Here is a 22,358-nt window from a genome sequence, read left to right on the forward strand (position 1 = left end):
AAGCAAAGGTTTTGAGTTCCTTTCATTGCTGCACAAAGGATCCATCTCTTCTCTTTGGGGAATGAGTTTAAGTGAATACTTTGCAAAGACTGAGAAGAGCGTTAACCAAATACTGCATTTCTGTGCCTTGTCACTTGAGAACTCAGCATGAACCAACATAACAGTGGACTGCCTCTAGTTCCCAGTGACTGAAACTGGTACTTGATTCTGCAATGAGAGCAAAGTGAAAGCCATTTCTGTTTTCTACTTCTGTTCCCTTGAAATTGTCTTTAAGAAAAAAAAACAAAAAAACAACCACCCCAATAACCTCGTTTGCTTGTTCATCCATCCAAACCCATATCAACTATATCCTAACAGATACATTTACTCTACAGGAAGTTGCACAGAGTACAAAAATCAGTTTATCCTTGCAGCGACTTTTAATAAAATGTTCTTGTTGAAGCACTTGCCAAAGGCAAAATGCAGTCAAACCAGAAATGAATGGGTCATTTCTAATAAATAAGACAGTAGACACATTATAAATATTAAACATTTATTATTATTCTTCTCAGAAGGTTGCAGGATTCAATTCCAAACAGTAGGAAGGTGGGTTAGGGGTTTTTGTTACTAAATGGATTTTGCTCATTTCTTTTAAGGGGAAAGAAAAAAAGAGACTGCTGTAAAAATACTGCCAGGAGTGCAAGTATAGTTTACTTCCTTTCTCACCACAACCATCCCCGTGCTGAACTGCCAAGCTGAGCCCTTCCCAGCTAAATAAAGTCTAATTTAATCATGGACCCTTTCCTTCTTTCACTCTTCCCAATAAGGGGCAGACCAAGCATAGTGACAGCCTTGTAGCAATAGTAAAAGCCTGGAGAAAGCTTACAGGGTGACACTTCCTAAGAGTTAAACCCAAACAGAAAGAAAATTAACAAAAACTAACCTTCATGATCAGCAGTGCACAGTGCAAAGAGAAATCCACTAATGCAGTTCAACATATTTTTCCAGCTTCCTATCACAAATACAGTTTACACATCCACAAGGAGATGAAAGTGGAGAATATAATCCAAGAACACTCACAGTTTTAAACTGAGGAAGGTGAGCCTTTAAACAGGAATTAGTCATCTTACAAAAGCCTGTCATTATACACATATCCAGGAATGAGAGGCGAATCTTGCTTCATAACAGCTGCTTAAAATGGGCAAAAAAATTCAAACTACCAAAAGCCAACAGGACAGTCAACATCAGCAGCACCCGTCACCTTCTTCACTGGCACTGCTTACACAGATGAGCAGACTGAACTCGGCACATGCACAGCCCCATCATTTCTGTGACCTTGTCTCAAGAAGAAGGCAGCAGCTGTGGCTTCTGGACCCACGGCTTCCCTTGAGCAAGTACATCAGAAGGTGATGTCTGCAAGACCTGAAGGAAAGAGTGATGGTGTGGGGGAAGAAATAAGCATTAATTCTTATGTCACCCATATTTCATTACTGAGATAGTTAGACACAGAAAGAGGGATGCTTTCAGATTATTACTATTTGAAAAAACAAACAGAAAATACAAAGGATCTGGTGGCAGGAAAAGAATTAGGAAGAGAGTTGATCTGCACTTTCAAGTTTTTTTTTTTTTTCAGCAGTTCAGCAATTGATCTGAATAAATCAATCTGAAGCAGTACTGACGTTGTGACAAAAGGAGCAATACAGACTGCAGACAGAAGTAAGGATCTGTTCATAGAATTAACAAGAGAAAGATGGGGAAAGGACCATTAATGGCAACACTGATTTTACACTGGATAAAGAAAAAGTAGCTTAAACTGAGACATATTCAAGTATTACACATCTGATTATCTCTGAGAGTTGTCAGAGTTGTCTTTTTTGACTCCTAAGATACATTGCAGCATTTAACCTCAGTATCCAAAATTGTCCTGAATACTACTTTAATCAGAAAAAAAATTAATGCTGGTGATCCCAAGAATGCTGGCTACTATGAGTAGGTGAACATCTTGCACAGCAGACACTCCAAGCTGAGATCTGTTATTACAGTAATGGGATACTGTACATCTAGCTTTACCAGATGTTTTAGTGCTCAGTTTGGTTAAGGAATACCCACAACATCAGCAGAGATTTCATCTATTCACAATTGATGAGGAAAAGCAAAATAAAAAATTGTTATTGAATACCACTTTGTCAGGAACAAGGGGGGGCAGAAAAGGAAAGAAAAAACAGATGTGAACTGGAAGCCATATCAGTTTTCTGGAAATACTGGAGTCCCGGATACTGCAGGCAGAGCTAGAGAGACTCCAGTGCCACAGAGTTGCCTTCCAAGCTTTGGACAAATAATGGCTGCAGACACACATTCTTCACCTGAACTACAATTCATTTTGATTTTACTATTTCTTCAACAGCACAAGCAACACAAATAATGTTACATAAAGTTGAAATTCCAGGGGAGATACAATTTTAAGAACAACAACAACAACAAGTTAAATTTGGAGGGTTTCTTTTCCCCCCAAAGAATGGAAATCTTCAGCCTTAAATGGATGTAAATGGTGACAGTGCAGAAGAAGCCTGGGCTAAGTAACAAAATGTATTTTTATGCTGTCAGGACACCATGATTTTATATACCATGTGCCCATATGGTACTTTACATACAATTTGTAATCCTTTCAATTAGCACTGATAGTGTAAAGCAGTTATTTAAAGCAACCCATACGGCATCTTCCAGTGTAAAATAAATCATAGAATGGCTTCGGTTGGAGAAGACCTTAAAGACACCCAGTTCCAACCCCGTGCCATGGGCAGGGCTGCCCGTCCAGCTCAGGATGTCCAAGGCCCCATCCAGCCTGGCCTTGAACGCCTCCAGAGACGAAGCACCCACTACCTCTGGGCAATCTGTTCCAGCACCTCACCACACTGACTGAAAGAATTTCTTCTGGACATCTAACCTAAATCATCCCTCTTCTAGTTTAAAGCCATTACCCCTTTTCTGACTGCTATCAGAATGTAAAAAGGCAGTCCCTTCCTGCTTACAAGCTCCCTTTAAAGACTAAAAAAATAATAAAAAAAAAAAAATCACACTGAGTTCTCCCCAGAGCCTCCTCCAACCTAAACAAGATTAACTCCCTCAGCTCTTCTTCATAGGACAGGTGCTCTCTAACTCCCCAATACCAGACAGGCTTCCAGTTGGGCAATTCAGATGGCTATACAAATCTCCCAGAAGGCTGGGGAGAAACAGTCTCCACCCAGGAGGTGTTCACAGCCTCAGAGAAACAGACTCCATGTTCCAGCTACACAATGCATCTATCATAGGACTGGTACAAGGAGTCCCAGTCTCTCCACGTAAAATGTCAGTGTGAAGGGTTACTTCTGAGATGTTGGGGAACATTACCCAGATTACTGTTGTCTTTTGAGGCCCAGCAGATGCAGTAGTGCTGCATTAGTTGTTCAAAGAGTTCTTTTTCATCCAAGAATTCAAGTTCTTCTATTCTATGGAAATAAAATAAAACTTGTGATTAAACTGAAGTCTCAGTGTAGTTTATAATGTACACTTCTTCACTCTTACAGCATGAAAGATATAATTCAGAGTAGTTATCTTTGCAGTAAATTAATACAGATATTTGTCCATAATGATGATACCATCACTCCTAACCTTTGTTGCCAATGTACAAGACAAATGATCAAAAAAGGTATTTTTAAACTTCCACACACAGAAATTTAATGTTTCAGGATTAAAATGTGTAATTTCTCAGGAATATCAGTGTTTTTCCTCAAAGCCTTTTTACTCAATACACCTGGTCTTGCTGGACTTATGTAGCACAGCCTACGAGAAGGAGATTTATCTCAAGCAAAGGATTAACAGCTAACAGCAGAAGATAGTATTTTCTCCAGACAATCACAACAAGTCCATATCATGTCTCGGTGAGTGATGGGTACACCAGTGCAGTTCCTAACAACTCTCCCACATGAGCTCATGACAAAGCACAAACCAAATGGTGCATACAAAATGTGAGGATTTTTTTTCCTAAAATGGTCCCTACCAAAGATTCTTGAAGTAAGATCTTTTTTGAAGTAAGATCTTGTGTTTTCCACTTCGCCCAAGCGAGAAAACTTCTCTCAAGCTGTCCTTGTTCAAAAAAGTTTAATATGGCATATTCTGCTCTCACTTCAGATTACATGAATATCAAAAGCATTTATTTTTCTTGGTAGAAATTTAGAATGGCTGCTAGTGAGGATTAAATGTGACTGAGGGGAGGCTGTTCCTAAATACACTTACCGAGGTGCACGTGCTGCAGAACTGTAGGTAAAGATTCTTATAAACTGAAAGTATTATTTGCCATGTATTAATACTGAGGAACAGTTTACATAACTTACTCATTGGCACCTGGATCAAGAGGAAAGAGCTAAACTGATACAACAGTCAAAAACACTGTAAAAAAGTACAAACTACATCTTTCCAGAAGCACCATCTGGCACAAGCTCAGTCATCATTCCTATTTAAACAACCTATGATTTTCAGTCTCACCTGCTCAGTCCCATGCTTTCAGCAATCCACATATATGAATGTTAATGAATTACTTGTAGCAACTCACACTTCATATTACATACCTAAAGTTAATAACATAATGCCAGGCACACCTTTCTGTTGCTCTTTGCTTGCATTGTACACAGGTCCTAGCAATAAATTACCATGGCTTGTTACCTAAATCCTCTGTCGGGGAAGGGGAAGAACAAATGCAGCCATTTTCTTCTGACTTGTAGTAGAAGGAACACAAGGCAAGTAATCTTATGTATGCCTACAAGACTGGAGCAAACACACAGATGTCGTCTCCACCTTGAGAACATGAAGAATGGATGCCTGCTCTATCCTAAGGCCCCATCCCACCCATTTAGTGTTGTTGAGGCTGGATGTCCATCACAGAAAACACAAGCATTCTCCTTAAGGTTCTGCAAAAACTTCAAGCTCAAACATATTCTGCCAAGCTAGTAGCACCTACATGAAGCTTCTCCTCTGATATGCGAGATAATCCCATACTAAGTATTGACAAGAGCAATCTTGGAAATGGTGTCTGAAGATGACTATTGACTGCAAGCAAGCTATCAGCAATACCTTTTGACATCAGCCTGTGGCAAGAAGCTGTACACTTTCATCATATCAATGGCATGTGCATTTTCCCATCCATTTAACAGCAATCGTTCCTTCTGCAAAATAAACGAGGAGTGTTTACAGAAGACACGAGGAAGACACAGCAGAAAACAGTTCTTCCCCTAAGGATTCTGTAGGGCAACTACTTGACCTGTTAGAGAAGACTATAACTGCTCTTCATATAAGCATTTGCTGCAAACCTCTACTGAGGCATGGCAGTGGGTTAGATGGAGATGCACTCTGATCTACTGCAGCTTTTGTACAACTGCAGAAACTAAGTGGTATTCAGCAAGCATGACATTAACAGCAGGGAACTGTTATACTGTGGTCAGGAAAGGATTTCACAGAATGGCTTAAGTTGGAGGGGACCTTAAAAACCATCCAGTAGGTAAATCATTTCCAGTAGGTAGCAGCTGCCCCAGACCTGCTTCAGTCACTGCTCTGGGCCTTACAGTGCACACACTGCATTATCAGATTCATCTGTTCTCATATCAAACAGGCAGAGCTGCGCACCCTATTACCTGAGATTCTAAGGATCTGCAGACTTCCACTCCAGCCAGGTTACACTGTCGTCTCTGCAAGTTCTCAATCATGATCTGTCCGAACCGATCTGCCATGTTCACCTCAGGTAGAGAATGAGACAAAAGTGTTCCGCCTTCCGAAAAGAACATCATCGCAGTGAAAAGCAGTAACTTGGTTAAACTCTCTAGTTGTCTGTCATAAAATGTACAGGATAACTTATAACAATTACATTCTTACATTGGGTCTCATTCCACACTGGCACACCCTCCTCAGCTACACCACATTTACAAGTCAAGTGCTTTTTTGATGATGGCAATGTATGTCTCTTTCAGGCACATGGACTATGCACCGAAAACTGACTCTGCTTTAAGTTGTTTATGACTCACATGAGCTCTCTGGTAGTAATTTATAACATGGAAGTTATATATAACATGGAAGTCCTGTTCCTCACTTCTGGAACCCCCCAGATTCCCTCAGCAATATTGACATTGATTGAATTTTTGCTCTACTAATTCTCTAATGCTACAAACTCACAGGCAACATGCAGCATTGCTTCATCTACCAGTCTTATCTAAACCAATATTCTATAGCTCACCCACATAAGGATTAAGCCTAACTGTTTTGGTTCAGTATAGTTTAGCAAATCATCCTTCAGAACAGACATATTCTTTGCAATGAGATAACAGATCTACAAGATAAAACCCATTACCAAAGAACTTCAGCAGAACCTGTTGTCTGTAGAAAAGAATATGGCCTATTCTTACTTTACAAACACAATTCCCACTTCTGAGAGCAATTTTTATGTCAATAATGCAGTTCAGAAATGCCATTTTTGTTTTACCTGCTCATAATTTATAAACATCGCCACTGGAAAAGTGCTCGCCGCCCACTGTAAAAGATTTGCAGATTGTTGTGGAGTCATGTAAACCAGCACACACTCTGCTACCAGAAGTGTTGGCAAACTTCAAAATAGAGAAAAAAGAGAACTATTTGTAGCAAAAGAATAAGAATCTTAAGCAGGCAATTCATGCTCCCCAAAATTCTTAACAGAGCTCTGCTATTATGAACCTGACACTTCAGAATGAATGAAATCACTTTGTTAAGTTGACAAGAAATGAGTTTTCTGGCAGCTGACAAATTAATTACAGGGGCCTCCCCTGGTTCCAGAATGGAGATGTTAGGAAACTCTCCTTTCAGTTAGATGTGCAACATGCTGAAGAAGTATCCTTTAAGCCACCTCTGAGCTGGGACGGCATGAACCATAGCACACATTAAAATTCATTTTGGGGTGAACCATACTCTGCATACACACAGTCCATTCTATTTTAAGAGATTAGTAAAACTAGGAATAAAGTACGGACAAAAAAAGATTTTTAAAAAAGTTCTAAGAATTATAATTAGACAAATTGGTTCCATGTAAGTAAGAAGAGTGACACGTACTATTATCTAACAAAATGCAATCTACACTTTGCACTTTGTCTCTTCCCCCTCCATCCACAAAAAAAGCCCAACACATCACCAAAATAGACAGCTACATGAGTAATTTTGCTCAGAATTGGAGAGTTTTCTTTTAATTGGGAAAAAGAAAAGTCGCTAGAAGCAGGAGAACCTCCTCAAGGAACAGCAATATAAACAAGGCGAGATTTCAGAAGATGAAAATGTAAAGATTTAAATGGCAGTTTGATGCATTCTGCTTTCCCATATGCTCTCTCCCACCCAGCCAGATAGCCACTATTTATATATATTATATTTGAAAAGTATGTCCATCATCTGCTTTAAAAACTTACATCCTGCCACTTCTAGAAGCCTAATGCTTGAACAGCAAAATGTCAAACGTTAGCTTCCAGAGTTAGGTTCCCAAAGGATTCCATAGCAATCTCTTTCCCAAAAGGTCTAGGGAACAGTACAGGCTTTAAGCAGAGGCAATATAAAATGATTACAAAGACAAAATTCTAAAATGATTTAATACTGACAGAATTAGTCTTCATTTTACCAGCTAATGCTCCCAGAAATCCTGACTCACACACCTAGAACAACAGTGGTGGAAAACATCGACTGATCGAGGTACTCCCATTAGTCAGCATTAAAAGACTCCACTCCTCAGAAAAAGTTCATGACATACTGATACACAGGTGACAAAAAAGCAGTGTGCAGGATGGACTGCAGAAGCACCAGCCCTGCAGCAGCAGCTTTGGCTCAGTCAGGCTGGGTCTGCACAGTGTCATCTGCTCAAAGGACTTGGGAAAAGGTAACCATGGAAATAGCACAGTGGATGCAGAAACTTTATGTCCAAGCCTGACTTTGCACTCGCCAGCCTGTTCTGTAAGCCCTTGCCAAAAACCCTCACAGAAATAACAAAGTCTTACTGTACATCCAGTTTGTGTTTCTTTAGCTTTTCCTCTAGATCCGATGAGAAGCGAAGATCTGCTCCCACTATGGAGTATCGGCTGGAGTCTAAGCTGTGGGAATCTGCAAGTTCAGAGTTTTCAGAGACCAACAGTTACAAAAAAGAGACATGCTGAAATTATAAATTAAAAAACCATGCAGGAACCCACAAAGTCAAAACTCAGTTTGTTATACCTAGCAATTAACTGCAAACTCTTCTTTTAAAACATTAATTTCCCTCATAATGAACTGTTGGGGTTTTCAGATTTTGCTGTGTTAGCAGACTGCAGAACACCTGGTCCTGTGCTCTGCAGCCAGGACAACGCTGAGAGGTTATCCCATCTGTTACCATGGTTTCAAGGAAAGCAGAGAGGAAAGAAAGAATGTGAAGATTCAAGGCAAGGTTTTTGTTTTCTTTTTAAATCACCCAATACACTTTTTATGTACATCGCCTACCTAATCACTGAAAAACTAAAGTAACAATGTCCCAACAATTAACAAGATATAGTTATACAAATTAGCAATACGTAGAACTATATAACACAGGTGAGTATCAGAAACAGGTTTTGGGGTCAGAAGTTATTTGAGGCCCCCTGTATGACGCAGCAACAGTATCACATGTGCAGAGTCAAAATACAAAGACAGTTTGTGATGCATATATTCACCCTGGGGCACAGCAGGCAGCAAGCTTCCAAATTGTTTCCCCATATTAAGGAGGAAGAAATCCTAAAGCCTAAAATACACTTTGCTACAGAGCAGTACTGTCAGGAGGCCAACAGAATTACTGACAGCAGGATGTGCTCATTGCTGACAATCAGTTGCAATCAGTTGAGCTACACAAGACCAGACCCTGCAGAACACGTTTTACAAGTACAGTATCTAACCCACTTAAAGACAAAGTTCTCTGGGAATGTAACAGATTGCTCTTTCATGCTTTAACTCAAGAACTGTACTACTGGAGTGAAGACGTGAGGGCAGAACAGCACATAATTTTTCCCTCCTACTGTGTGCATGTGACGATCAGAGCAAGCAGTAAAATAAGCAAGCTAGACGGGGTGGGGGGAACAACGTGAGAGTTTGGAACAGTCTTGTTACAGACACTCATTGGCCATCTGCAGCATGGGCACAGCTCCTGGGACCCCACAGCAGGCACACAGTCCTGAGCAATGACACAGGAACAGATGTCATGTGCTGGGTGAAGAGAAAGAAGAGCCAAGTGGCTGAGGGGATAAAGGAGGTTTTGCACTTTGGGAGGAAAAAAAAAAATGATGGAAAAGAAATACCATGCAGTTCATTACACTAAGCACTACATCAAACCCTCCAGAAGAAGGATCTCCATGTAGTTTTCAAGTGACCAGCTCTGGAAATGGCTCCTGTAAGCCACAGTGGTGTTTTCCAGCAGCAGTTCTGAACAGGGACAGGGAATGGTTTGTGCAGAGTTACAGGGGAGTGGGAAAGGTTGTGCAGCAAGTGATTCAACATTTTCAGTCAAGGCTTTTCTCCATGTGCATGTACTGTAATAGCTTTACTGCTTCCCACACCCTTCTATTTAAGTTATTATCAAGGCCATGATAATGGTACCAAAAAAAAAAAAAAACCCTCCACACACAGGAAAGTACTTATATAGTGACTTGTGTGCTGCCTGGAGACACAGCAAAGTATGTGTCAGCCATCACAATCAGTATGGAATTGATGCAATCTTCTTGTCCAGCTTCACTGACTTAGGCACACCAGTATATTAACGATGAGCAAAAATAAACTGCAAAAATTTTGAAGTGCTCCAATAATGGAAACACCACAAACATTTCATCAGAGGCAGAAATAAACATTTTCCGCTCACACCACGTTGATTTGAGAATTTCTATCACTGAAGAGCAAGAAAGAGCAAAACCTCCCACATTTTAGGTTAAAGCTGTCCTTTACAACTGCTCAGATTTCAGCACAATTGCCAACAATGAGCAAATTCAGTGTCAGTCATGCCTTGGCAGGGTAAGAGAGGGGATGGCCATGAACTGGCTGCTTCCCAGTGCAAAGCTGCATGGACAAGTGAAATAACAGCCAGCAAGACACAGCCTGCTTATTTCAAGTTACCTACCAGAGGAAAAAATAATAAAATAATTTACAAAACCGATGGCAGAAGGAAAAACAAACAAGCAGGTTTCCTTAAAGGCAATTTGGCTCAGGAGAAATATTTCTTACATTAAAGCTAAGCATACTCAATGCTTAGGAACATCTTTGAGAACACACAGGACTCCCTGCAACAGGAACTTCTAAAAGGCCAAGAAAGCTGATGAGGAACGGATTCTCTTCAAAAGCCTTCTGCTCCAAACACAGACACTACTTCTATTTCCAGTGTCTGGGCTGCCTTGCTCCTCTCTGGTCCATTCAAACAGAATGTACTTGTTTCTCCACACGTTTTCCTGCCAGCTTCCCTCAAATCTCCATTGATGGCTGTTGGCAAACACAACCGCAGATGAAAAGTGAAGAAGAGCTGCACACACATTATATGAAAGCTGATACAATTGCTAGAAGTTGTGCATTTGAAATGTATCCGAGAGCATCTCATTAAATATCTTCATAATTCACACATGTCAACATTTGCAAGCAATACTTTTATCTCAGAGGAAATCTCACGGAAGGATACAAAATTTGCATAGTTTGCACAAGTCAATTTTAAAATGAAAAAAGGCAAAAGGAAATAAAAGTTTGAGGAAAGAATTTAAGGCAAACCTCTAAAATTCCTCATAAGATTTCTTCTACTTTCGGCCTAGGTATGGTGTAAAAAATAATCACGTCAAAGAGATGAAGATATCAAACGTAACCAGGGAAAAATACTTCAACAAAAATCAGTCTGACAGCTGCTCCATCCTTTCACATAGAGGTGGCAATGACAGCTGATGATGGCTGGCACTGCCACTGTTCCCAGACTGGAGGCCAAAAGTCAAAGCAGTCATAGGCACCTGAGAAAATAACGTGATCCTACTTCATGGTCTTTGGCACCAATTTCTGTTTTACAAGCATAGCTTGATGTTCTAAATACGAATACCTAGAAATAGCTGTCATTCTGAACAAACAGCATTGCTGCAAATGCATTGTAAAATACCTACCTGCAGAGTAACTGAAAAAGGAAAATGAAAACGAAACTCAGCCTGGTAGGACAGGGACATCATCTCAATTGATTTTTTTTCTTATGCAAAAATCTTTTTTTCTTTTAACTGAATCAAATAGTTGGTGTTCCTGGAAAAACAAACTATTTTTCTTCCTTCATTATAATCTTGCTCCTTGAAACATCAGCACAAGAACCAGATGCAAAGGAAAGCAGAATGAGAATGGGAAGGGCTTCCTGTAACAAGCACACCGTGCATGTGCATTCTGTCCTAGAGGAGATATTGCCCCCAAAACCAAAACACTTCATATGAAAGGCTTCCTTTTTGTCACTGACTTACATGTTATCTCCCTTACAAGCTCCATATCCCTGGTTTTTGAACAAAGGCAGCCACCTCACTGTGACTCAGGCCAATGCTGGCAGAGCCAGTGGTGTTTGGTGGCTAAATCCATGGAAAGTCTCATATTCCAGGCACTCATTCCCAGTATCTCATCATGGCTTTGCTGCACAGTTGATTGGTCTCACTCTTTCCTACAGCACAGAATTATCTGACAGTTTTCTCTGTGATGCTCACATTCAACGTATTCAATTGTGTAGATTGTCTTGTACTTTTCTGAAACTAAGCTGTGCAAAATATCAGATTCAGACTTCGTTTGGGAAACATCAGGGAAGAGAGAGGAGGAAGAAAACCAACCCCATGACTGCAACCTACCCCATGACCCAAAGGCTCCTTTCAGCCTCATGTATAGATAACATAAGCACGCACAGATATATTTTTTCTGATCACACCACTCACACGTACAGTTTCCACGACTTTTGGCATGGCACTAACAATACAAGTGGCTGGAATTTAAGTGTCATTGCACTCACAGAATGTCAGTAAGATTTGTTTCCACTTGTCTTTTGACCTCTTCACGATAAAGCTTCCCTTCACAGAACCACGCTACCAGTAAATAAATGTCCTGCTTTATGATGGCCAGACACTCACTCCCTACCTTAAATTGTCCACTGAAGCAGCACTGCTCAAAGTTACAGCCACAGGTGCATAAAACACAGCATCACAGCACAGCACTTCCTCTGCTACAAGTATTCAGAGTTCTCTAAGTCAAAAATTCATGAGTGACACAAAGGTAATAGTTCATTGAAGTACAGTTTGTACCTGAAAGGCAACAAAAGGAAGAGCTTCCTGATGCTCACAACTGCATTATAAACACCAGACAGCAACACTGAACTCAGGAAACTATTTAACCTGTCACTGCCACAACTGTGTCATATTACTGCACAAATTCACTGCTTCTCCCCAGAGATCTAACATTGCCTTGTAAAAGACAAAGCTATTCAATGACAAGTGTCATCTTGCTGCGTTGAAGAGCAGAGGCCATAAATATCTACACATGAACTGCAAGCCTTGCTGCCACTTTTTCGCTCAAACAAAAAGGAGAAAACAAATGTTGCCCTGAAGCCAAGAAAGTTGCCTGTTAGCACTGCTTCCAAAAATGACTTACACTTAGTGTAAGGAAAAAAACTCAGTATAAGAAGAGTCACTTCAGTGGATATTATAGGAACTCAAGAAATAAATTCCAAAGCAATTAAACAAGTTGTTCCTTGTGCACAAGAGACAGTAGTGTGGACCTGATTTAAGAGGGGAAAAAAAACCCCACCAACCCCAAAACCACCAAATCCAAGATTCTAAAATGCTAAGCAATAACTAGCATTTTACTGTGTGGAAGCACTGCTTCATTATGCCCCATTATAATTGCTGACAGATGACACTTTGAGAACACTGAGTTTTTCTAACAGCTCTATTAGGTCACACCAAAGGTCCATCCCACACAGCGCCCTGCCTCCCACAGACACCAGCAGCCACTATTTAGGGAAGAGACAAAAAGAGGCCAAGCACCTGCTACTAATACTGCTGTTTTCTATCCTTTTCCCTAAACATTCTTAAGTTTGATTGGGATTTCTGGACCATTACTGGACCAACACTTTCATTTTATAAGCATTATACATATTATGACATGCACATCTTGTACTTCAGTAGCAATGATCAGCCAGAAGCCTCCATTTCCACGTGAGGCACAAACTACTCCTTCCACCCATGTGCATCACTTTATATTCATCTGCATTGAATTTTATCAGCAAGTCACTCATTTCACAAGATTCTTCTGCAGTTTTTTACCACTCTGAAGAGTTTGGTCTTGCCAACAAGCTGCCACTTTGTATTCAGTCTATCCTCCCAATTGTTTCTCAGTATTGAATAATATCCGCCAGATTTCCACCTCCCTCTACAATGAGAATTAACCACATATGCCTACTCTTCATCCCCAGCTCTTTAGAGAGAACCATTCCTTCCCCCCCCACAACAAAATTTTGCTGGCAAACTTTGGTAAATAACTTTGTTAATATGCATTTTTAAAATCCAATTGTATTAGTAATTGGATGCCCTTCTCTACTACATTCATTAACTCCAGTAAGTTTGTGAAGCATAACCTACCTTTACAAAAGCCACGTTAACTATTTCTCAACACATTATATCATTCTGGGGTTTCACTAAGACTGTCTGTTAGAGTTCTTACTAACTTGTCCAGTAGAGGCATCAGTCCTACTGGTTTGCAGCTCCCTGAATTGGGCTCACAGAGACCAATGGAGCCTATTTGAGTCTCAGCTGCCATCTTCCAGTTCTCAGGTACTAAGACAATTTAAAATGAGAAGGCACACAGCAGCTAGTAGCTGAGTGATTTCATTGACAAGTTCCTTTAGAACTGTTGAGAAGTCTTTAGGGCCATACAAGATTCATCTGACTATTTCATTTGTCTCTGTATGTCCTCTTCTGGTGGTACTTCCACAGGAAGCAGTTCTATTAATATGTCCTTAGGAAGAAGAGTTCCCAGAGGGATTTCACACAAGCTTATCTATGGTTTTTGTGTGCCACAGCAGACTTCTAGCACCTCCAAAGACCCAGACACTGGGCTACAACCCAAATGTCTCAGCACAGTACAGCCTACACCAACTTAGCCACACAAATTCCTACACGAAGGCATCCAACACCCAGCACTGGGAAAGAACAAGATGAACAGCTTTAAAGAAATAAGCCAGTCCAGTAGATTCAGCAGTGATGCACTAATTGAAGTTTACTGCTATGAATTGTTAATTAGAAGCTTTTGATTGGAATACATGCAACTTGATGACTTTACAATTGTTCTGCTGTAATAGAGGTATCTACAAAGCTATTCAGTTACACAAACACTATTGAACCATTCTGATCTACTTCATATTACTGCATTTTCAGGAGTGCTTATGCAGCATGTCTATTGTATCACATGGTTGTACGGTCTCCCTCTGAAACTCAGCAGTACTTAGAAGCTGTTTTTCTGAGATAGGCACACAGGGCTTTCATCTTTTTAGACCTGAATGAAAAGTAGATAACTCTGATATACAGATGTCATTTAAAGATTCAGTAAGTTACAAATTACAAATCCCCCATACACAGTAATAAGACATGCGGGGCACATACAAATATATACAGCCTACTCAGTGTGACAGTACTCTGATCCAAGTTCAGGCACTAAACAGACCGCAGATGAGCACCCACACCAAGTCACTGGCAGGATAAGCACATCCTCTCACTCTCTTGAGGGCCCCTTTGAGCCCTCCAGACCCCCAGCTAGAACAGTGCTCACAAAAATCACACGCAGATTTAACTACAACAGGAAATACACAACCTCAGATTCACAGTTACGCTTGCTAACACAAACTAGTTGACACTGCAGGTGCAGATAACTTGTCTTCCTCCTAAACAGTCCAGAACAAATAACTACAGCGCACTATCTACAATTTGGGCACCACAAAGGTTACTCAGAAGAATCTATTTTTTCCCCCATAAGAAAAGAAATGTTTACATTAAACTCTTGACACAACACTACAAGTCTGTAAGCTAAGACAATACGAGCACATAACACCATCTGAGTCTAATATCCTCTTTTAAAATACTGAAACATAACAAGCAGCACTGGCTCTTAAGAAATAACTTGGTAAAATACATTTGGTGGAGTCACAGAAGTAACTTGTGCTCTTAATGAGACTGAAAGACAGAGGAAAGCACTCATTTTAATCAAGCACACATGACTATCATTAGCATTCTTTTTTTTCTGTGACAGAGTGAAACATAAGTTAAGCTACATACAAGAAAGAAAAAACTTTCTAGCAGGATAAAACCTTTTCAAAAGACAGTATTTCTAACATGACACAGAGCAAATGGGCATGATTCTGTAAGAGAAGAAATAAGCCTCTTTTCTCTCACAATTCTCTGTCCAAACAGCACTTCAAACATTAAAAGCCTGCCCACATATCAGAACAAAGTGATCAGAAAAGTTTTAAAAGTGCTGCAGTACATTGCTGACTTATTTTAAAGATGACTCACCTATTAGAAGAGAGTCCCCTGAATGGGTTTCTATGATTGGTTTTGACAGGGGAGGTTTTGATCTGTGGGAAGAAGGAAGAAGCAGCTCTGAGCAGTTAGGCTTGTTTAACTATGTGCTTCCAAAAAAATTTTTCTTTCAAACACATGTGAAGGACAAGAGAATACCTCTGCCCTCTACTGGAAAGAAAAGTGCTTGCAGATTAGACTTACAATATGCTGCAGTTGAGTTTCATACCCACCAACTCCTACAATTCTGAGATAACTCCTTCAAGACAAATCTAGACACTCCCCTAAAGTATTCCCCGTAAAACTTATTTATTCAAATAATATTCAAGTACTGTATCAGCTAACTCCTCTCTCTAGCTTGACATGCAAATCTGAAAGTTTCCTTCTGTATTTAGCTGGAAGAGAAAGAGACTTAATTGCCCCCTAATCACCCTGAGACTTGCTCTGTCTACTGTATTTTAGACAATTGAGAATTAAATCAGTGTGCCTTCCTACAGCTTTCACATAGCGACTTCCCCAGATTGAAACAGTGACAGAATAATCTCTTCTGTAGGACTTAGCTTGAATAATCAAACCTTTATTCTAAATCACAGAGTGTGAAGGACTCCTTTGAAGAGAGACAGAATAATTAAAACTCATAGCTCGTAATTCATTACATTTTGCTGAATTACATACGCAGTCCTACACAGGTTAACACGAGCCTTACACTTACTTTATGTTATGTATTTTTCTTGCAACTATCATTGGAAAATCCACTTCGAAGTATTTTCTAGGGAGAAGATTTTCATCCTGAGAATTGGATTAAGACAATAGTTAGGAACACCCACATAACAAGAAGATATAGCCTTAAGTCCCAAGCAGTTTTGTTTCAGTTTACATTGGCATTGTTAACAACAGTATATTTAAATACGCAACTTAAAAAATAGAAGTTGAGAATCATTAAGATGTTCTCTAGGAATCAAACAAAATATTTAACATTTTTAGGTAAGACACCCTGGACACTGGAGTGGTATTGATTCAAGTTAATAAAAGTTAAAACAATCTCATATTCACAGAAGTGTACGTCAGAAGAAAAGCTTTGCATCTCAGAAAGAACTTTTCCCTTCCACTGAGTGTAACATATATACTTGTGACCATGCAAAATGCAACTGGCCTCTTCTAGCTTTCCTTGAAAAAACAAGATTTAGTGTAAGTTAGTAAGTAACAATTACACAGCATCTGAATATTCTGAATACTATCACACAGTATAAGAATCATGAATTATCAACTACGTAAATGCACGCAGATACATAATATTTGTGTCTATAATCTCACATTCACATAAATACACATAACTCAGAAATGAGTAAAACAGCATGCACAGCACTCTACCTCTATAACATACTTGTGTGCCAATATATAACAAGGACAGTGAAAACCCATGCTTAAAGATGACAGTAAGATGTGAAGTTCCTGAAAGTCCACTAGAGGTCAGCTTCATGTCACATTTTTTTTCGGGAAGGTCAGTGAAAAACCCTCTCCTCATGCACTACAGTTTAAAGACACCTAATTCTAAACAAGCTGTGAATAAAGTAAACCACCCCAGCAGTCTGCTGACATACACAGCCTCACAGCACACCTCCACATTGTGCTACAGAAAGCAGTACTGATAAGCACTCACAGAAGAGTGCTTCAAACATCCACACAAATCTCTGCCTTCAGCTGAGCAATTTCCTCTCAGCTATCACTCACCTTTAATCTCCAGAACAAGGTATCCATGCCAGCACCAAGATTAACAATCTGACAGTTGCACTCGGTCTTCTTCAGGAAAGCCTCAAGCAGATAACTGACACCCTGAACACGAGCATAATAGCCTATTAACAAAAAGAAGTTTATATTTTTAAATTACTATTTTAGTATAATACTGAATGCTTAATACTCAATTTTTTTAAGCAACTTTGGAAACTCTTTACCTACTTAAAAATATACTACTTTAGAAGAAGAATACACTCTTTCACAAACATTATTATTTTTTCCTGTTACTATCTTACCCAATATAAGGAAAAAAAAAAAATTGTAATTCCTTGGGTACATGAAGAACAGACCAAATTAATTCAAGCTGTTGAGCACACTGAACTCTTGCAGAGACCAGAACTGACCCACACTGCTGTCCCCACTCAAGTAGTGATGCTGATTGCTTTGTACAGAGTACTGCGCATTAACCAAGACACAGGGATACTCTATTTGGAATACAGAAAACAAATAATAAGAACTTCAATAATAAGAAAAGCTATTAAGAAGCTCACACAGCAAGTAATGTTAATACAGAGAGTATATATCTTACTTTTACATATACCCTATGCTCCAAACACAGCGTATGGAAATTAAGACCAGAGTGCTTCAATGTTTGTAACACCGCAACATGATGGCAGCACAGCAATAAGAGCATAGTAGCAAACTCCCAGGCTGTAGAAGTAAGGAAATGCTCAAATACAGCAGTCTTAGACACAGAAGCAAAGGAAAAAACCAGCTTACCCTAGGAAAGCCTCAGGTTCACAGGGATCTCCAGCAAGAGGCCCTTACCTCCACTGCCAACCCTTAAATGAGGTCTGGGAAGGAGTAGACCCTGGCTCCACCCCTTTTGCTCACACAGGTGCATTGCATATATCTGAGCTCCCATGGGTTGGCTCCACCTTCTCACCAGGTGCTCAATCACCATTTCAGGTGATAACTTAGCATTTCCACTATAAGGGACACTTAAAACATACTTGTACTGTCCTCATCCATGCTTATTTGCTGACTTGCCTCTGTTGATTTCAGGTGCTTTTCTTTCTTTGGCTTGCCTCACAAAATACTGGATGTAAGGGTCCTTCCAATAGCCGACGCTTACAGCAAACCTGCCCAGCAGAGGAAGAAAAATCAAAAGTTATGAATTAAGGTCATTAAAGTATACTTCAAAAGATAACCAAGCTTCAGAGGAGACTCTCTGACCTGCATGCCTACATGCAGACAAGGTTTAAGAAGTCTACCAAATGTATGCAAGTATAGGAAGTTGCAGGATGCCCAGTTAAAAATTCTGGCTGTTCCTAAATGCATAAGTATCTTTTCAATGGCCTTTGCACTACCTGATGAACTTACACAAGACCCCAGTTCCAAATATTTCTTTGAGAACGCAGCAAAAAAGGATACGTGTCTAAAAAGTCCCCTAAACGGTACAGACAACTTTTGGTACATTTATACACTGCAAACTGTTTACATTTATTCCTGAGCTTCTACGTTCCACTTTAACGCAGCCAACAACACCATTCTGTTCTAATACAGCTTTCTGACCTCATAGCCCGGCAGGTTAACTCTCCAACACCCCTCCCTGGCATTACCTCAGTACCAAAGGAAATAAGTGACAGCAACACCTGAATTAAACTCAAGACCGCGCATAAGAGGGCAACAAGCCCATCATCCCCTGCGCACATCCTCGGGAAGAGACCACATAAAGAACTCTGAACAACACTGAGACGTTTGTCCCGAGTTTTGCACGTCGCTGACATTTTCGGCTCTTGCTGTAAGGACAGCTCTAATTATCGGCAACCCTAATTATCGCTGATGGTACCTTACAAACAGGTTCTAAGATGAAAGCAGGTCAGGGCCGGGAGCTGACAGCAGCACTGCCCACAGTAGGCCCTCGCAGCCAATACCCGCCCGCTCACACCACAGCCCTCAACGTTCCCCCTTTTCCTTCCCGATCCCGCTGCTCTCACACAGCCAGCACCGGGCAGGCCATCGCCTCGCTGACGGGCCGGCCCCACGCCCGGCCCCGCTGCCCCCACCCCTCAGCCATTACCGTTTGCAGACGGATGCGTCCTCGCACGTGCCCCGGACCGCCTCATCCGCCTCGTCCAGGCCGGCAGCGGGCAGCTGATCGCGAGCGGCGGTCGCCATAGAGGGCGCGAGGCTCACCCGCCCGCCACTGCCGCCACCACCCTGCGGCACGCCCCCCGCCGCTTCCCATTGGGCGGCCTGCACGAGGCGGTGCGCCGGAGCTCGGCGGTGCGCCGTCACGATTGGCTCACAGCTTCGCCCATTCCCACAGCATCCAATGGAAGAGCGAGATCTGCGAGGCCCCGCCCAGGAAGTGGCGTCATACCGCAAAGCACGCCGGGAGTAGAACTTTCGCCGCTCGGCCATCCGGGTTTTCGGGCGGGGTCGGAAGTGGCGTCGCATTCCGGTAGGCGGGGCTGAGCGGCGGGGCCGCGAGCAGGGAGGAGGCAGAGCAGCGCAGGCAGCGGGAGCCCGGCGGGAGGCCGGGGTGCGGCCGCCGCCATGAAGAAGCAATTCAACCGCATGAAGCAGCTGGCCAACCAGACCGTCGGCAGGTGGGCGGCCGGGGCTGGGCGTGCTTGTGGGGAGCGGGCTTGCGGCATCCTCTGAAGGCCTTTTGGGGAGGCAGGCTGTGGTGGGCTCTGAGGGAAGCCGAGAGAGGGTGCGGGGTCCGGCGTCATCGCCGGTTAAAGAAATAATTAGTGGGCCTCGCTATGCGGAGCTCCGCTGGGAATCGGGCAGGCTCTCGGCAGGTGCTGGCCCGGGCCTGTGCCGGGCGCCTCGTCTGCGTTCGCTCGTGACTTTCGTTTCCTTTGTTGCCGCCTTTGGTTCAGCTTTTTTCAGCTCTGTCGCTTTTTCACCCTTGAGAGGACTGCAGGGCGCGCGTTCTGCGAGAAAAGTAAACTTGTGTGAGATGCTGCCTGTGAGGTCGGCGTGGCTGGGCCTGGGAGGCCTGCAGCCCGCTTCTATGGGAACGCACCGCAGCGGTGCATTTTAATCTCAGGGACTGTTCTCAGCTTTTAATGAGAGCTTAATCCAAAAGTTTATGCTTTCAAATGATCCGTGTTTATATTTCTGTGCGCTCTGTTGCAGTAACACGTTAATACAGCATCTATTTTCTTTGGGGCCTGCTTCATATAAAAGTCAAGTGTGTCAGCTAATAATGGTGAAGCAGTAGACTTTAATAGGCGTTTGTTTTGCTATTAAAGAGAGCGTAACTTCTAAACTAGTCCTCTGTGTTCTTTCATTCCCACTTCACGTAGCGATTTCTCCATGAATTAGCCTTTTTGTTCTTTAAAGCTATTGGAGTGACTGTTGGGTTCCTGTTTGCACATGTTTGGTTCAGCTCCAAATGGAATTTCTGTAATCTGTGTTGCGCTGAGCAGGCTGAATGTCTCAGTCCACTTTGTGGTGTGTGTGTGTGGGGGTAAATAAGAATTATCTCCAAGAGCAATGTGTTGCCTCGTATGGGTTGGGAGCAGAAGCTCTTCCCTCCGTCTGACCCTGCACTGATGGCAGCTGACACCCCGCCGTGCGGCTGTGGCTGTCTGTTGTTTCCCTGCTGGTGCTCAGGGTGTGGCTGTGGAATTGGTGCTCGGGTCTTTGCCAGGTGCTGCTGAGTGTTATTCTGCTCAAGCAATGAGGTGTCTTGCTGTCATTGTAACACAAAGGGGCACCTGTAATTGCTTTTCATTAAAAGCTATTTCTACTGACCCTGACTCATTTGTTGTTATAAGCTTAACATTAGGAGTTACTTTGAAATCAGTTTAAACTCTATTTCTCCTTTTCCTGTTGCATTAAATCCAAGCATGTACTTATTGAGTCTGTCTTTGCTTATAAAGTGGTTTTTAATCAATGTCTTAAGAACATTCAGCTAATGGTATGGATTGTTTTCCCAAAAACATACAAACTATTTAAATAGAAGTGAGAATACTCTGAAAAGTGAGGATGATCATAAAGTTTTGACCAGTCTTTTTTGCTGCTTTTGCATGTAAATTATAGTCTTATGTTTGCAAATGCTTTGAATTGACTCATTTTAGGGGTTGTTTGCCATGATCTTACTAATTCTAGGGACTTCTTACTCATTTGTTGCTGACCTGAATATTTGTCTTTCCAAGTTAAAGAAAAATGCTTATGTAGCTGAAATAACTTTCATCTCTGCAAATCTGTGTTAATTCCAGTGAAATCTAGGAGGTTTCATTTATGGGCATGGCTTGGGGATGGGAGGGAAAGAAACAGAACTGGAGAGGTTGGTGTTGGGTTTTGCCAGTGTGATCACCTGTTCATAAGGGAGCTATAAAACTGGAAGCTTAGTGAGGACTGGCATGGTTCCCAGATTGCTGTCTCTTCCTCCATGTGCACAGCCAAATACTACTTCTCATCTAAACCTATCTTTCTTTACATTTTTGGCTTATTACAGTGCTCATATCGAACTTTCAAGATAAAAAGTTGTAGAAATGAATCATTTGCATTAGGTATTCACTTGAATACAGGCAGTACTTGAAGCAGGAGCTGCTTTCAAGGCCTGTCAAAGTACACAGTTGAGTGAAGGCTTTGATTTGTAGAAGTGTTGTTCACAGGCGCTGCTGTGGTTTTTCCCAGTGGAGGAAGAAGGAAATGTCTCAGCACTGTGACACTGAATCAAGAAATTGAACATAATTACTGCAAGCAGCACGCGAAGAAGAATATTAACTTACAGCTTTAATAATAGTTACACTGAGAACCATTTTGTTTCAAGTGGTGTTGTGCTATTAAAATCCAGTGGTGAATATTTAGCATGCAAGCCTCCTTGCATTACTTGTACTAGCTGAGAATTCAAAAGTCATCAGGGTCTTATTTCATTTCCCAGAGTAAAAGCTCTTAGCAGTGACAGGCTTGTAATTGGTTTCATTTGCAGTGCTGTGCTTTCCAGTTTATGACAGTTCTGCACTATGTGTGTTTGATAAGCACTGAAGGACTTGTGGGGGGTGGGCCTGCAAAACGTTGCTGAATGATGATGACTTA

The 22,358-nt window shown here is 41.5% G+C and overlaps 2 protein-coding genes across 14 annotated transcripts in view; one reads left to right on the forward strand and one right to left on the reverse strand.

The window, feature by feature from the left end:
- Positions 1–515: 515 nt before the first annotated feature.
- Positions 516–19,528, reverse strand: LCMT1 (leucine carboxyl methyltransferase 1). 2 transcript variants are annotated; one of them, XM_048961860.1, is made up of 11 exons: positions 19,378–19,528; positions 18,345–18,436; positions 17,292–17,413; positions 16,273–16,349; positions 15,555–15,616; positions 8,010–8,112; positions 6,485–6,605; positions 5,643–5,744; positions 5,086–5,177; positions 3,367–3,464; positions 516–1,401 (listed from the first exon to the last, which is right to left on the reverse strand). In XM_048961860.1, the coding sequence occupies exons 1-11, from the start codon at positions 19,473–19,475 to the stop codon at positions 1,379–1,381; spliced, it is 990 nt and encodes a 329-aa protein (XP_048817817.1). In that variant the 5' UTR covers positions 19,476–19,528; the 3' UTR covers positions 516–1,378. The 2 variants fall into 2 exon arrangements, with proteins under 2 accessions (XP_048817817.1, XP_048817819.1); XM_048961862.1 differs by lacking the exon at positions 19,378–19,528 and having other exon boundaries at positions 18,308–18,416.
- Positions 19,529–19,730: 202 nt separating this feature from the next.
- Positions 19,731–22,358, forward strand: part of ARHGAP17 (Rho GTPase activating protein 17) — a 38,576-nt gene continuing 35,948 nt past the window's right edge. For 10 of the 12 annotated variants that reach the window (XM_048961664.1, XM_048961676.1, XM_048961670.1 and 7 more), the window contains exon 1: positions 19,732–19,909. In XM_048961664.1, the coding sequence (XP_048817621.1) occupies positions 19,857–19,909 (53 nt within the window). In that variant the 5' untranslated portion in view covers positions 19,732–19,856. Of the gene's footprint in view, positions 19,910–22,358 lie in introns of all 12 variants that reach the window. The other 2 variants (XM_048961665.1, XM_048961666.1) reach the window with 1 other exon arrangement.

Source organism: Lagopus muta, chromosome 15 (genome assembly GCF_023343835.1).
Source record: "Lagopus muta isolate bLagMut1 chromosome 15, bLagMut1 primary, whole genome shotgun sequence".
Classification (NCBI taxonomy): domain Eukaryota; kingdom Metazoa; phylum Chordata; class Aves; order Galliformes; family Phasianidae; genus Lagopus; species Lagopus muta.

What these genes read in the sequence shown, in the direction of transcription:
- LCMT1 (XM_048961860.1), bottom strand. Translation starts at nt 19,475, where the DNA reads ATGGCGACCGCCGCTCGCGATCAGCTGCCCGCTGCCGGCCTGGACGAG. An exon ending in CCTTGTTCTGGAGATTAAAG is followed by an intron (nt 16,350 to 17,291) that starts GTGAGTGATAGC and finishes TCCAATTCTCAG; the next exon opens with GATGAAAATCTTCTCCCTAG. An exon ending in AAACACAAACTGGATGTACA is followed by an intron (nt 6,606 to 8,009) that starts GTAAGACTTTGT and finishes TCTATTTTGAAG; the next exon opens with TTTGCCAACACTTCTGGTAG.